Source organism: Castor canadensis, chromosome 5, assembly GCF_047511655.1.
Source record: "Castor canadensis chromosome 5, mCasCan1.hap1v2, whole genome shotgun sequence".
Classification (NCBI taxonomy): domain Eukaryota; kingdom Metazoa; phylum Chordata; class Mammalia; order Rodentia; family Castoridae; genus Castor; species Castor canadensis.
The window spans coordinates 69528018-69543955 of record NC_133390.1 but is presented as its reverse complement, the minus strand read 5'-3'; the positions used below and the strand labels follow the sequence as shown (position 1 = coordinate 69543955).

Below are 15938 nucleotides of genomic sequence, written 5' to 3'. Positions count from 1 at the left end.
ACTCTATTCTGCAATAAAAAGAAACATACTACAACACATGCTACAAAATGGATGAACTTCAAAAAAAAAAAAAAAAAGAGAAGTCAGATGCGACAACCACATATATTATATGAAATGTCCAGAAAAGGCAAACCTATTAAGAAAGACAGTAAACTAAGAGTTGCTGGGACTGAGGGGGGAACAGAGATTGTGAAATGATGACACAGTTATTTGGGGGATAATGGAAATATTGTAAGATTGGATTGTGGCAATGGTTAGTTTTATAAATTTACTAAAAGTTATTAATCTGTACACTCATAATGGGTGAATTTTCTCTTATGTATATTATACCTCAATACAGATTTTAAGTGTATTTAGACAACATCATTCCAAGTGTTTTTCCCCTGCACATACAGAATGAGAGCAATAAATACCCTTTTCAAATGTATTTATATGAATGCTATTTTTAGTTTTTTTAAAAAAAATTTTTGGCTTGACTTTAATAGAAGAAAAGGAAGTTGAAGTGAAACTGGGGGAATTATTAAACTACAAACCTTTCATTTCAAGAGGCTTTATTTCTTAAAGGAAATAAATTTCCAGATAATGAAGAAAAGAAGACAAAGGAAAAAGTTGAGCAATTTGAGACGTTGACATTTTGCCATAAAACCTCAGGTTTCAAATGGACTTCCTGATATAAAAATGCGAATGCTAGCACTTTAATATTTCCTCTAATATAATAGATCCTTACCTCCCAATTTAGTTTTGCCATTAAACAAGATCCTCAGTTTATTTTAGAAAACTTAAAAATACGTTTATTCAAGATTACTTTTCAACTTCTGCAGAAAGGAAATAAGAAGTTCTGTTTTTAACCTTAAATCTCAAAATTTCGCTCTTTCATAATTCTATGGGAAAAAGCTACCCCGTGAAAATTTCAGAGGACAGAGTTCACAGAGCTCTTTTAAGTTCAGGTCATGAACATGTGAACTAACCAAGCTTTGGGACTTCTTTTAATTATCTCAAGAGTATTTCACAATTCTTGACAAACATAAGGGTTTACATTTAAGATAAATCATTTAACAGTTTGACAGCAATGATGGTCTTAATTTCTTCACCTTAAATGGAAAGAAAGTAAGCAGAGAAATAGTAAGTAAAGATAGAGCATAGTAAGTTTTGTATTACTGGAAACCTTATCTGTACCTGAATTAGTTAGTAAATAAAACCTTCTTTATTCAGCCAGGTGATAAATATACTGTGCTTCCTATATCCTATTATTAGGGGAAAAAGCGATTTATGATACAATGTCTGAATTTTTAAAAGTACTTTTAGTACTGTTATTCATTTTGTATAGTTTCCTTTTCCATTTTTTTGACTTGGACTAGGGCTTGCCTGCTAGCAAAGCAGGTGCTCTACCTTTTGAACCATGCCTCCAGTCTACTTTGCTCTGGTTATTTTGGATATGGATATGAGGTCTTTGCAAACTATCATCTCGAACCATGATTCTCCTGATCTCAGCCTCCCAAGTAGCTAGGACCGTAGGCATGAGCCGCCGGTGCCCAGCTTCAGTTTCCTTTTACATTAATACCTTTCTTAGAGAGAGGCTTAAATTTTGGTTTAAACATTTTATTCCTTATAAGATATATTATTTCATTTACACACATAAGTATTATTTTATCAAAATTTATATTTGTTATTTATTTTATAGTCATAATTCTCATTACTCAGTATTGGTTTTCTATTGACACACCTCCATTCCTAAGTTCCTTTTTTTTTTTTTTTTTGACAGGGTCTCACTATGTAGCTGAGGCTGACCTAAATTCATGATCCTCCTTCCTTAGCCTCCCAGGTAAGAATTTTTATTTTCCTTCATCTTTTCTTATCTGGATTTTATCATCAAAGAGCTTTTGCAAAAAATTCCCACAAGGGCAATGTTCCTTGAGTTTGTACATGCTTATGAAAGTTGTCAGCAGCCCTACAACTCCTGGTATATTTTTTCTGTAGAATATTGTAGTAATTGCTCAATTATCTTTTGATATTGAATGTTGCTGTGGAAAAAACTGAGGGCAGTCTTTTGGGCTTGTTTTTATTTTTGTTTGGTTTTTCCTCTTCTTTGTAGATGAATGTTTCTTAAAGTCTGATCCACGTCATCTGGGAATTTATTAAAATGCAATTTTCCAGACCCTACATTGTGGCTACTGAACTAGGAATTCTAAGTATAGCTCCTAGTAATTTGTTTTAATAACCTCATCCAGGTACTTCTCATGCACATGGAAGTTTGACAACTGATCATTTTCTTTTTCTGCCTAAATGCTTGATATCTTGCCTTAAAATTCAATAATCCAGTTCAGGATAGAATTGAGAGCTCTCTATCAAGATTTTGGGATTCACTTTCAATGTGCATGCTGGCTGGATGAGGATGTAGAACAAACAAATAAATCACTTGGCCCTTGTGACTGAATAACCATTTATCTTGGGAAAATTTAATTTTTACCTGTTGTCCTGGTATGTATATTATTAGTACCTCCTTTCGCTCTCAGAACTTCCCCGGTTTGGGTGATAGGTTATATGGAAACCTCACTTGTGACCAGGGAGTCCCGTGGTTTTCAAAATATCTGTGGCTTAGAGCTGGGGGGTGTAGCTTAGGAGTAGAGTGCTTGCCTATCACGCATATGGCCTTGGGTTCCATCCTCAGCACCGAAAAAGAACCTCTATGGCTAATTGCATTAGTCAGTTTTGCTTGGCAGTAACAAAATATCTGCGATAAACAATTGAAAGGAAGAAAGGTTTGTTTTGACTCATAGTTTCAGAGGTCAGACTAAGGTCAACTGGCTCCATTGCTTCGGGTCTGAGGGAGGGCAGGTGATTGCAGCAGCAGGAGGGTAGAGTAGAGAAAGTTGCTCACCTCATGGTGACCAGGCAGCAGAGAGTGCAAGAGAAAGGGGCCAGGGACAAGATATATCCTTCAAAGACATGACCCTGGTAACCTACTTCCTTCAACTAAGCCACACCTCCTAATAGCCCAAACACCTGCGGACTAACTCATCCATGGGTTAACCCACTGACGCATTGATGAGGTTTGTGCCTTCATGATCCATTTGCCTCTCAATAGCACCACCAGCTAGGGACCAAGCCTTCAATACCTGAGCCTTTGGGAACATTTTATATCCAAACCATAACACCAAGGAAGATGTTGTATGGACTCTGTGGAAGAAGGTGAATCAGGGTAGAGACCCGTAGGGTTTGGCAACGCAATCATGCCTATCTTCATTTTGGCAGAAAGCTCTTGATTTGCTATTGAGCCATAATAGAGACCGGACACCTACTGGACTATAGAATACCACATGAATTTGGAGTCTGATCTATGAAGCCATAGAATCAAGCATAGCCTTAACACTCTTTCATCGTATATACTGTATTTGGGATTAGGCTTCAGTGAGTTCTGAAGGTAAGTTGGATGAGCAAGTGACTATCAAGTGACAATGTGATAGGAGTGCCTGCTCCTATCATATTGTCATCCTGTCCTCATCTATGCTTAAGCTACATGGAATGTTCTCTATGATCAGCTGACTGGAAAAAATATGAACCTAGTTTATAGTTGTGTGTGAAAGCTAGAGATAAACTTCTGCAATGCAGCAGCCCTACCAAGGGATGGCACTGTATTAAAAGAACAGAGAATTCCTTCTGATGCATGGAATTTTAAGCAGGCTGTATCTCATTGCCTATTTTTCCAAAAGGAGAAATGATCTGAGGAACAGCTCTATAGCAATACAAGCTTGGGAGTTAATAATTTGGCAAGACAATCAAAGAAGGGAATAAGAAATGAAGACTGATAAAAGTTGGAGAAACTTGTCCTTTCTGGAAAAGGGTATGTGAAAATATCTCAATGAACTGAAAGTATGACAATATTTGTGTTTTATGTAGGTGCTCACCAAATGGTTTTTATTATAGCGAAAGTTTTTTTTCAGTAGTGCTAGGGATTGAATCTTGGGACTCTTACATACTAGGCATGAACTCTACCACTGGACTGCATCCCCAGACCAGAAAGCTTTCTTTCCCCAGGTAAATGTGACACCTTTTTATTTCAGCACTAAAGACTCTCTAATCAAATATTCAATGCCAAAGATTCTTATGACTAAGGAACATTTATATGCCTATAAAAATGTCACAATAACCCCCCTGTACAACTATTATAAACTAATAAAAACATTTTTTAAAGATTCTTGTGTGTAAAAGTCAATATGTTTGCCTGATTAGCCCTTCTGCCTATTAAAATAACCAGTTCAAGCTATTTGTGATACTTGCGTGTTGCTCATTAATGTCTCTGTCACCCTGAGATGATATCATCCTATTAAAATCACAGAAGCTCTTTCAATATCAGTATTTTCCACCTTCACCTCTGATGTATAGAAGACAGACACTCTGGTGCCTTTCAGGTATGTTGGTGCTACCTTCATTAATGCATTTCTCAATGCCCTTAGGAAAAGCTTGTCTTCAGCACTTGGATATAACACATAACAAATCCATTCTAACATTTTCATCCTCATAAATTTTTCTGCTCCCTTACCTACAAGGGATTTCTGGAATCTCAAGTCAGCATAAACTGTAGGTGAACTAATTTTCAGTCTATGAACAACAACAAAGGAAAACAGACCTGTATCAGCTGCATGGGTTAGCATATTGAGTGCAGAATCTCTGCTAAGTGTGCCCACATAACAGTTTCAAGCAAACTTAAATTTCTTTTCCTCCACCCCTGGTGTAATACTCTTGTAATTTTGTACTTTTTCTCATAGAAAAACTAGTGCAATTTTGTAACTCCTTTACTATTCACATCTCTTGCTCCTGAGTTTGACTTTGTAATTGGCTCCATGGGTTTTTTAGGATCTGCCTCCAGTTATGGATGTATAGGCAATGAAAGAGAGTGTAGTAGGGCATGAAGAGAATTGACACTCACTTGCCAAGGAATCACCTAAATGGCCTCTATGCTAGAATCTAAGGCAGGATCACTATCAGGCAAAGTTATAGGGGCTGATTCTGCTGGCAACAGAAGCTCAGCAGGGTTTGTAGTTAACACATATTTGAGTTATCTGAATCCTGAGGCAACCATTCCAGTTCATGGGTCCCATACTTTCCTAGTTGAAAGCCTGTCTAGTCATTTTCCTCACCCATTCCTGAAATTCTCTCTTCCCATCTATTTTTATGTTTGTCTCTTTTTCTTTCTCTTAAGCTTCATGTCCTCAGCTCCGCTGTTCTTTTTTTCTTTCTGTATTTATTCATCTGTACTCTTGGTTGACCATCTTATGTTTTTCTAAATTCACTACAGAGTTCTAACTTCACTCTGGCATAACTTTTGTTTTTACAAAAGTTACTATAGTGACAACACCTGTTCCCCCGCCACAAATAAGATTGAGTATTCTCTACCATCTGATTGACTCTCTATACCTATGTCTTAATTCTGAATTACCAAGAGACTGATGAGTCCTACTTGGGTCAATGTTAACCTGTGGATGAATCTCCAACAAAGGCAGGGTCACTTAGTATCTAGGGATTCCCCTTTCCTGGGATGTGGCTGGATTGTTTCTCTCTCTAATAGAAATGCTTGAGAAGAGACGATCCAGTGAAGAATGTAAAAGAAATATAAGATGTGGTCTTTGCCTTTAGGGAATCTAAGGTCATAGCCTCAGAGCCCATTATGGCTCATTATTAAAATTCTGGTTCCTTTTTGAGTTTTTATAGCTGAATATTATGGTGATCATAAATGATTATTATTAGCCCAGAGTAGGTTGACAACAATAAAGTCCTAACTTACTAAGGATCAGAACTTTTGCATAGTAGATTATAATATTTGTGGATTACCTGCTGCATCTCCATGCCTGGCAAGTATTATTTGTTTTATTTCACTAACTCTACTGAACATGTTGTTATCACCCTTTGACCCAAGGCTTGGAGGAATTAAGAAATTTTGCAAAGGGACCCAAGATCAAAGATAACAGACTGGAGATTCAAACTGGAGTCTGCTACCAAGAATCTGTGCTCTCTCCAGTAAGGAGAGAATCTGCCTTCCTGACCAGGGCAATAAGGAGCTTGCCTTTAGTTAAGACTAAGTCCACTGCTTTGAGAGGGCTTTGTGCCCTAGAAGGCACAAAAGCAATGCAGGAATTGGCCATGTTTGTTGGTTATGTCCCAGCCTAAAAAGCAGGCTGCATGCTTGCTTTCAGGCTACAACTGCAACACAGTTTATGTACCATTATATAGGCCTCATAGTTTCTCAGAGACCATAAAAGACTTTATACACCCTCCCCTGCTGCCATGCCAAGTGTTAATATTATCCTTTAGGAAACCTCCACTATAGTGTGTGGAAATAATAATGAAGAAAATGTCAACAAGAAATTAAAAAAGGAAGTTTGCTGGAAAACCAGTGTCCTTCTGCTCCCAAATCACCATCAACACAAAAGACTGTGGCCTCAAAAGTTGACAATTTCTCCCAACCAGTAAGCAAGCAATAAATTCTGCTATGGTAGTCACCAGCTAGGAGCCCCATCGCCAATTCACTTCTGATACTATCTGAAGGAATCCTGTTCTTTGGGAATTTTATGAAAAAATTTTCTGCATATCTGATGCTAATAAATTGAGAGGGAAACTCAGCAAAGCCTGTCTGTTTAGATTCCAATCTGTCTACCTGTATAGCATTCCTTCCTCCTGGGTATGGGATGGGACTTCTTTTGAAATGAGAGTCTTGTCATCTACTATCAGACAAGGTAGGTCAGAGAAAGGCTGAGTTTCTATGACCTGTCTTAGGGAATAAACATTCTAGTTTCACTGTCCTGTCTTGTGGAGAATAAGTTCATGATCCAGGAACCATGGACAAAACCCAACAATATCTGTATCCATATATCTATCTATCTATCTATCCATCTATCTGTACATATATATATATATATATATATATATATATATATACACACACATATATATATCATAATATCACAAATAAGCTTTTTATTTAAAATAATCTACTATACTAGGGGAATGACCACAGAAAACTGACCTTTTATGGATTTGATTTATAAAGCACCTTTTAGAATGGATTAGAAATTCTTGCCTGACCAGGATGGAGTATCCCAGGACTTCTATCCTTCCCTGTGGCTAAAACAACAACAACAAAAACCAAACCACAACAAAAAACCTTGGACAAAACACAACAAGCATAGGGAGATTTGAATATGGAAAGAAGGTAGACTGCCTAGAATTTGAGGAGTTGAGGAATGACATGATGGTAAATTCCCTGGGTTTTCTTTTTGTCTCCTACATATTGCAGACAGGATATTAGAGAATCATTCAACAGGGAACCACCAAGACAGGGCAGACAAAAACATCCTCCATTTGTATTCTATTGATCTTGTCTGGATTTGTTCTTGGAAGCAGTTGTTACTTGGAAACAGTTTGATCCTTTTGGATCTTTCTTGTATGATTTGTTAGGCAGATCTTGAGGGGTGTTCTGTCTAGGGTTAATTAATCACTAGAGTGTACCCTACTCAGATACAAACTTCGTCAGCACTCTACCCAATGCCCCACAAATTATTAATTTTCCAATCTAGTCTGTATGAAAATATACTATTTTTTGTCTTCTGTGAGTCCTAGGCATGAATCCCTCATATCTTTTCAAATACTTTTTTCCATGGTGTTGGCTAAGTAGTTTCCTCACATGCCTGCTCCCAAGTATTCTTCTGAATACTCGATTGGTGGGGGGAGGGGGGAAGGGGAGTCTTGTACAGATTTCTAGGATTCACTCATGTGTAGCTTTCTTCTCTCTGATACCCTGTCTTATGAATTCCACCTACCTTGGTCCCTCCCTGCTTCCTGTGTACAAGTGCCTGCACTTGTTTATTGTTCCTCTCATCCATTTTGGGAATGTGGCGGCAGGCTACAGCCATTGCCATGTGTGGCTGGTGGCCTAGGATGTGCTGGGTCCTCTCTATGGATTCTCTTAGCTATGGCAGGCATCCCTGCTGTGTCCAGTGGGCAGGCATCCCTGTGCACGAGTGTGTCTATCTGCTTTCCCTCCTCCCCTTGTGGGGGCGGAGTTAGGGCATGAAGGTGGCCGCTGCAGTTTTTGTATAAGTGCTTTTGCCTCCCTGGTGCCTAGCAGCTGATTTAAAGTTGCTTTGGACCGAGAGGACTGGTAAACTAGTTGGAATAACTTAAGTCATAAGGTACCATGATACGAGTTTTTCATGGGAAGCCAGGATCCTGGTAAGCCCAGGGAGGGGAAGACAAAGATAAAGGACAAGGCAGGACAAGGGAGGGAGCAGAACGGTTGTATTTTCCAAACTCACTGAAGGAAGCCCACAGCTATTTAGAACAAAAGGGTGAGGTCATTCATTCTGAACTGCTTGGGAAAGAGGAAGGAGAGGCTGACGGTTGGGGGAAAACAGAGTTTCCAGGCTCAACACATGCGGGATTATTGGTCATCCCTGTTGTCCAGGTAGATCCTGCCCAAGGGCAGTACTGGAGCACTGAAAACAAGGGGTGACCTCCACTCTCAGGCCATGGAAACCATGAAAGAAGCAGGAAAGATCTGATTGTCTGTTTGCCACGGACATGGCTGGAGGGGTCCAAGACTTAGCCACCTTTGGAGCCTCAGAGCAGGTCAGGAAGTTGCATCTCCAGCCTTTGGGTGACACCGGGGAGTGCCCTGGCCAGAACACCTTTTGTGGCTTGAAGACAAACTTTCCTTCTCGCCAGATGTTTTTGGACCTCCTCTTAAGTGGATCAGATCTGGAACAAGACAGAGTTAGAGATTAAGGGGAGGAAGAAGAAAAAGCCTCAGTGCACTGAAGTTGGGCTCCGCCCATGTAGCATTAGCAGTATGGTATAATCCCCCGTCTGGCCTCTGAGTTCCCTCAGATTGCCTGCCTTACAGCTGTAATGGGCTCGGAGCTTTTCCTCAGTTTCCCAAGGGAGAAACCCTCCTTAACCAGAGAGAGAGAGAAAGAGAGAAAAGGTCGACCTGAGAGTTCCACCGTAGCTAGGCTGTGGGGGGTGGGTCTCTCCTGGAAAACAGACTCCATTGGAGTGCCGGACGCTCGCGGTCACATTCCTAGGCAGCCTTTCCCAGTTTGGCACAACCTATACCAGTCTTGGCTCAGAAGAGATTGGGTCCCTTGGTGGTCGCCATAATGTTATGTGCCAGTGTCAAGGGTCCTTCACAGGCCAGAGAACTGGCTCATGAGGCAGCTGAATGATGAGCCAAAGCCGGTATATGAAGTGGGATTTATTAGAGAGAAAGGAGAGGCTACAGCTAGGGAACTGCAGCGGAGCCTGGAAGCCGGTGGCTGGCTGCACAGGTGAAGGCTGGGGTTTTTATGGACATTCTTTTTTTTTTTCTTTTTTTTAAATTTTATTTTTTTATTCATATGTGCATACAATGTTTGGGTCATTTCTCCCCCTCCCCTCACCCTTCCTTACCCCCCACCCCCTCCCTCTCCCACCCCCACCCCCTTGATACCTGGCAGAAACTATTTTGCCCTTATCTCTAATTTTGTTGAAGAGAGAGTGTAAGCAATAATAGGAAGGACCAAGGGTTTTTGCTAGTTGAGATAAGGATACCTATACAGGGAGTTAACTCACATTAATTTCCTGTGCATGTGTGTTACCTTCTAGGTTAATTCTTCTTGATCTCACCTTTTCTCTAGTTCCTGGTCCCCTTTTCCTATTGGCCTCAGTTACTTTAAAGTATCTGCTTTAGTTTCTCTGCATTCAGGGCAACAAATGCTATCTAATTTTTTAGATGTCTTACCTATCCTCATACCTCCCTTGTGTGCTTTCACTTTTATCATGTGATCAAAGCTTTTATGGACATTCTAACTCTGGGTTAGGTGGGTTTTTCTCATTGGCCATGGATTCGCGGGCTTTCTCAGGTGAACTGGTTTGGTTTGCACCTTTATTGGGGGAAGGGAACAATCTTGAGAGCATTTTGCTCATCAGCCCTGTGGCAGATTTGTATCTCTCCTTTAGGATGCAGGAATGCAGGCCTCCATCTCCTCAGGATACAGGAATGATATTGTCCTCCATGGGGGATGGGAAACTCACTCATCTGCCTTAGGTCTCCAGAACCAACACTGAGGAGGAGGATGGAATTCCTTCTCCCTCCAGGGTTGTCCTTTTAGGTTTACTTTGTAGGTAGGGCAACTGTTTTTTTCTCCCAGAAGCCTTAACAAGTTAGACCAGAAATGGCTATTGCAGACTGAGTCCTGTCAGAGCAGTGGATGCTCTCCTTCAAACTCCATTCCTCTGGAAGTGCACAAAACAGTCAAATCAAAGCAGTCTGAGCTGGCTGGACAAGAAACTAGGCTGACTGATCCTGTGTTCTCTAGACTCAGTTCTCTGCCAGAGAACCCCCTAACAACTGGTCTACTTCCTCTTCCCAGAATTCAGACTGCAACTCTCCCTATGACGTGTTTGCTCATGGCTTTTGTGTGTCTTTTCTATATCATGGTGTGCTCTACAGCAACTCTCCATGGTATGGCACTGCTACCTTGTGGGCTGTGACTCTCAGCTCATGGCTTGCACTTCCCACCCAAGTAGATTTGTGTCTGTGAATCTGAGTCCAAGTCACAACTCATTTCTTGGGTCTACACTGATTTCTGTAGTGGTCACTCGCTTAACCAGTGGAGTTAGGGGGAGGCCCCAATACTTTGTTTCAGATTTGTGGAGATGCAGGAAAGTGCCCCTGTCTCTAATCTGCCAGTGACAGTTTTTGTACAGGTTTTAGCTTGAACATAAATTTTCCATCCACTTGGGGAAATACCTAGACAATTTACAAATTATATGGTGAGTCTATGTTATAAGTAAATGTATGTAATGGTCTCATAAAGTTTAGCTTTATGAGGAAATGCCAAACTCTCTTCAAAAGTGACTGTACCATTCTGCATTTACTACATGTGTGATTAATGAGAATTCTTGTTGCTCCTCATCCTCATCAGCTTTTGATACTGCTCTTTTCTTTTGTTTTTGTTTCCCTGTGTGTGTGTTTAAACATTCTAATAGATGTGTAGTGGGCTCTAATTGTGGATTTTATTTAAATTTCCCAACAAATTGTTGGGTCTGGAGACCTAAGGCAGATGAGTGAGTATCCCATCCCATCCCATCCCCCATGCAGGGCAATATCATTCCTGCATCCTGAGGAGATGGAGGCCTGCATTCCTGCATCCTAAAGGAGAGATACAGATCTGACACAGGGCTGATGAGCAAAATGCTCTCAAGATTGTTCCTTTCCCCCAATAAAAGTGCAAACCAAATCAGTTCACCTGAGAAAGCCCACGAATCCATGGCCAATGAGAAAACCCACCTAACCCAGAGTTAAAACGTCCATAAAAAACCCAGCCTTCACCTGTGCAGCGAGCCACCAGCTTCCGGGCTCCACTGCGCTTCTCTAGCTATAGCCTTTCCTTTCTCTCTAATAAATCCCACTTTATATACCAGCTTTGGCTCATCATTCAGCTGCTTCACAAGCCAGTTCTCTGGCCTGTGAAGGCAAGGACCCTTGACACCGGTACGTAACAAAATGATGTTGAATATCTCTCCACATGCTTCATCCATTTATCTCATTTGGTGAAGTGCTGTTTAGTTATTTTGCCCATTTTAAGTTGAGTTGTTTGTATAATTAAGTTTGAAGAGAGAAAAAAGCAAGTCACAGAGAGATGCATTCAGTATGACCCTATTTACACAAACTACAAAAACATACAAAAGCAAACAATATGTTGTTTTGTGTACAAATGCCTATGTTAAAACTATATATTTTAAGAAGTACAGTGAAATTGGTGGTAAGGCATTTTATTTCCATTTTTCTTCTTAATTTAACTTTTAAATTTGAGATTTTTGTATGATTATGATATAATATGAGCCAGGTACCAGTAGCTCATTCCTATAATCTTAGCTATTTGGGAGTCTGAGATAGGGAAGATTGTGGTTGAAGACCAGGCTGGGCAAATAGTTCATGAGACCTCATCTCCAAAATAACCAGAGCAAAATGGATGGAGGTATGGCTTAAGCAGTACAGTACCTGCTTTGCAAGTACAAAGCCCTGAGTTCAAACCCCCAGTCCCACTGGAAAAAAAAAAGATATGATGCAGACAAATCCTTTGTGCCCTTTACCCCAATTAGAATATCTTGGGATGTAATATTGTAATCGTACAATATTACAACTAGGATATTGACATTGACACACTCAAGAGACAGATGATTTCTATCATCACAGATCCCCTTTTTCCTTTTATAGTATCCACTTACTTCCTGCCCTCCCATCCTTAACCCCTAGAAACCATTCAGTTCTCCATTTCTGCTTTCATCATTTGAAAATGTAGCATAAATAGAATCATGTTATATATCCCCTGCAAGTTGATATTTATCACACAGAATGATTCTCTTGAGATGCATTGCAGTTGTTTTATTTAATAATAGTTCATTATTTTCCATTGCTGATTATGGATGTAACAGTTTTCTTTAACCATTTACCCCATAAAGAGCATCTGGGTCATTTATAGTGTTTAGACATTACAAAAGTGCAATTATAAAATTGTATGTTTGGGTTTTCCTTGTTTTCAGATGAATGCTCTGGAATGCAACTGCTGAATCATGTACATTTAGTTTTCTAAGAAATTGCCAAACCATTTTAAAGTGTAGCTATATCATTTTACATTCCTACCAACAATGCACAAATGATACAGATTCTCTACATCCTTACCAGAATTTAATGTAGCCACTAGGGTTTTTTTGTTTGTTTGTTTGTTTGGTGGTGCTGGGATTAAATCCAAAGCCTTGTGCATGCTAGTTAAGCATTCTACCACTGAGTTACAGTACCCAGTCCCATTTTAGTTATTCTAGTAGGTATGTAGTTAATATCTTATTGTGGTTTCAATTTTCATTTCCCTAGTTGTTAATGAAGTTAAACACCTTTTCATGTGCTTACTTGCTATCTATATATCCTGTTTTCTGAAATAGCTCTTTATTTTTTTGACTATTTTCTAAGGGAATGATTTGTTTAATTAATGTTGAAGTTTGAGAGTTCTTAATATATTATAGATACTAGTCCTTTACTTGGAAATGTAGTTTGTCATTTTTTTACAAGTCTGTAATTTGACTTTTTATACTTGTCATGTGAACTTTCACAAAGCAACTTTTGATAGGGTCTAATTTGATTTCTTGATTTTTCCTTTTATAGATCATGATTTAGTGTCAATTCTAAAAGCTTTGCCTAACTCCTAAACATTTTCTGCTATGTTTTTCATAAAATTTGTAGCTTTATGCTTTACATTTTTTTTCTACCACACAAACCACTTTATTACATTAGTCTCTGTGAGAGATTATATATCACTTAAGTGGTCTCACCAATAATGTGATCCTATCTGCAATCAGCAGTTTCAAAAATGAGATTATATACCTATATGCAATGTACAATACAAATATTTCACCTTTAATTTCTAAAGTATGCTCGTTCACACTGACTGACTAAAATGTACATGAACATTCTTTTATGATGGCCAGAACATTGCCACTATTCCAACTATACAAAAAAGGAAACAGATGGAAAATCATGTTAAGGGGATTCCTTACCTGAAATTACAAAACTAAGTGTATGTGTATATATCTTTAAATCCCTCTATTCCCATAAGATCTGCTCTTCTTGCAGTCTCCTCTCAATGAAACCTTCCTCTCACTCACTTCTGTCTCTTTTACCAGCCCCCCATCTCCAGTCATCATCTTGCTGAGTTTCTCTGGGATTGATCTCTTCTTTATCAGTGTTCTCTTTTTAAATTCCATTTCTTCATAAATCTGGCATGTAAGATTTTAATTGTTCTGTCATAGTTTTCTCTTCTTCAGTCAATGGTGACAACTCCAGGTCTGTCTGCTTTTGTAGTTCTTGTATCATGGTCATGGTCTTATTCAAAGTAGCACAAATGCTGCTCTTAGTTTCTTTCTGCTCAACAGCAACTGGTTTAAAACATGCATACAAAGTTTGATATCGAGACTTTATTGCTGACAATTCCTTTACAAGGGTAATCGGATTTTTCTTGCCTGGTGAATCAGGATGATTATTCTTGATTTCATATTCCAGCCTATACTGAATGTAATCCAGATCAGAGTCAGCTTTCTGGAACATCAGTTCCAGCTTATCAACCTCCACCTCCATGTTGAATAGTATGCTTTACATTTATAATGGATTCTGAGCTAATTTTTGTATAAAGCCTAAGATTTAAATCAAAGTTTTTGCTGTTGTTTAATTTGATTTTCGGGGCTTGGTATGGAGGTGGGTTTTTTTATTTATTAGATTTTTTTTTTTTTAGTTGTTGCAATTGGAAAAAGTTTCTCCAGCACTTTCTGTTGCATCCTTGTTCACTGAAATATTTTTACACTTCTATTACAAATCAGTGTGATAACTACACAAAATTGAAGAAGAGAAAAGATGGAGGATAGACACTACCTGATTCTAAGACTTGCTATAAAACTACAATAATCAATTACATAGTCAAACTGGGTGTGCTGGTGCACACCTATGATCCCAGCTCCTAAGGAGGCAGAGGTAGGAGGATTATAGCCTGAGCCCAACCTGAGCAAAGTTTACACAAGACTCAATCTGAAAAACAAATGAAAAAGCAAAAGGACTAAGGTTTGGCTCAAGTGGTAGAGTTCTTGCCTAGCTAGTTCTAGGCCAAGAGTTCAGTCTCCATTACTGGAAAAACAGAAATAAAAACACAAACAAAACACAAGATAAGGAGAAGACAAGCCACAGATTGGAAGAAAATATTTGCAAAACAAAATGTACAAAGAACTGTTCAAACTCAACAATATGAAAACAAACCGGCTCCCCCCTACTCTCGCCCCCCACATATCCACTCAGGCTTTGGCCACAGGATGTAGAACCTCTACATTCACTTTGAGGGGCACGCCACAGCCCCCAAAGGCAACAAGGTTCACCTTCCATGTGCACCTCTGTTTAAACTCCTGACACAGAAGCAGAAGTTTTGGGTTGGGGTACAATAAGCCAGATTTTAAAAATTAAACAAATTTATTAGTATATGATAATACTATCAAACACTGTACAGGGGATTTCGTTGTAACATTTCCATATACATGTATTTTTTTGTGGTGCCATTTAAAATAGTTTTATTTATTTCCTTACATATATATATGTTTTATTATTGTAGAGGGGGTACATTGTGACATTTACAAAAGTTCTTATAATACATTATAGTTGAATTCACTCTCTCCGTCATTCTCCTTTATGCCCCTCTTTTCCTATTCTTAGAATAGTTTCGACAGGTCTCATTTTTCCATTTTCTTACATGAGTACATATATACATATATTATACTCCAGTTTGGTTTTTTCCCTCTATTATTCTCCTTTTTTCCCCACTTCCCTTCTTAAAATGACTGACAGGTTTCTATGTTCCATATTCATACATATATAGAAAGTACATTAACCCTATTCACCCCCTTTACCCTCTTAAGGGGAGTACCCTCCCTTAACATGTCCTGTTTTACATTCCTGTCCTTCATCGTTTAAGTCTGTTCATTGTTCAATGTGCTTTTGCCTGATAGAATACCAGGCAAATATACTTTAATCAGTCTAACCCCCTCTATTATTCTTCCTTACCCTTTCTCCCCCTACTTTGTATTATTCAACAGTTTTCAGTGCATTTCACTGTGTCTTGTTCCTATACAGATGTGATATATTTCAATCTTATTCACCCTTTATCAGTCTATTCTTCTTTTCCTCCTCCCCTAGACTCCTCTAACAGTCCACTTTTGGAAATATGTGTATATGTGAGTGTGTGTATCACATTTTCTTCATCATTTATAGGGCAATTTGGCTGTCTCTATAGCTTGGCTATTGTGACTAATGCTGCAATAAACATGGCTGTGCAAGTGTTTTTATTCTATCCTGACTTACATTCGTTCGGATA

The 15938-nt window shown here is 38.9% G+C and overlaps 2 protein-coding genes and 1 non-coding gene across 3 annotated transcripts in view; 1 reads left to right on the top strand and 2 right to left on the bottom strand.

Moving 5' to 3' along the window:
• Ildr1 (immunoglobulin like domain containing receptor 1) overlaps nucleotides 1-4149 on the top strand; it is a 42088-nt gene extending 37939 nt beyond the window's left edge. The window contains exon 9 of the transcript XR_012447966.1: nucleotides 1763-4149. The gene's annotated coding sequence lies outside the window, so the exon portion shown is untranslated. The remainder of the gene's footprint in view (nucleotides 1-1762) is intronic.
• Nucleotides 4150-12443: 8294 nt separating this feature from the next.
• Nucleotides 12444-14906, bottom strand: LOC109678536 (SKA complex subunit 2-like). Its single transcript, XM_074072382.1, has one exon. It carries the CDS (start codon nucleotides 14162-14164, stop codon nucleotides 13799-13801), a length of 366 nt encoding a protein of 121 aa, XP_073928483.1. The 5' UTR covers nucleotides 14165-14906; the 3' UTR covers nucleotides 12444-13798.
• LOC141423701 (small nucleolar RNA SNORA68) lies at nucleotides 14885-15013 on the bottom strand. The gene has a single exon (XR_012448525.1). It is a non-coding gene; the product is annotated as a small nucleolar RNA SNORA68 (small nucleolar RNA).
• Between the last annotated feature and the right edge of the window lie 925 nt (nucleotides 15014-15938).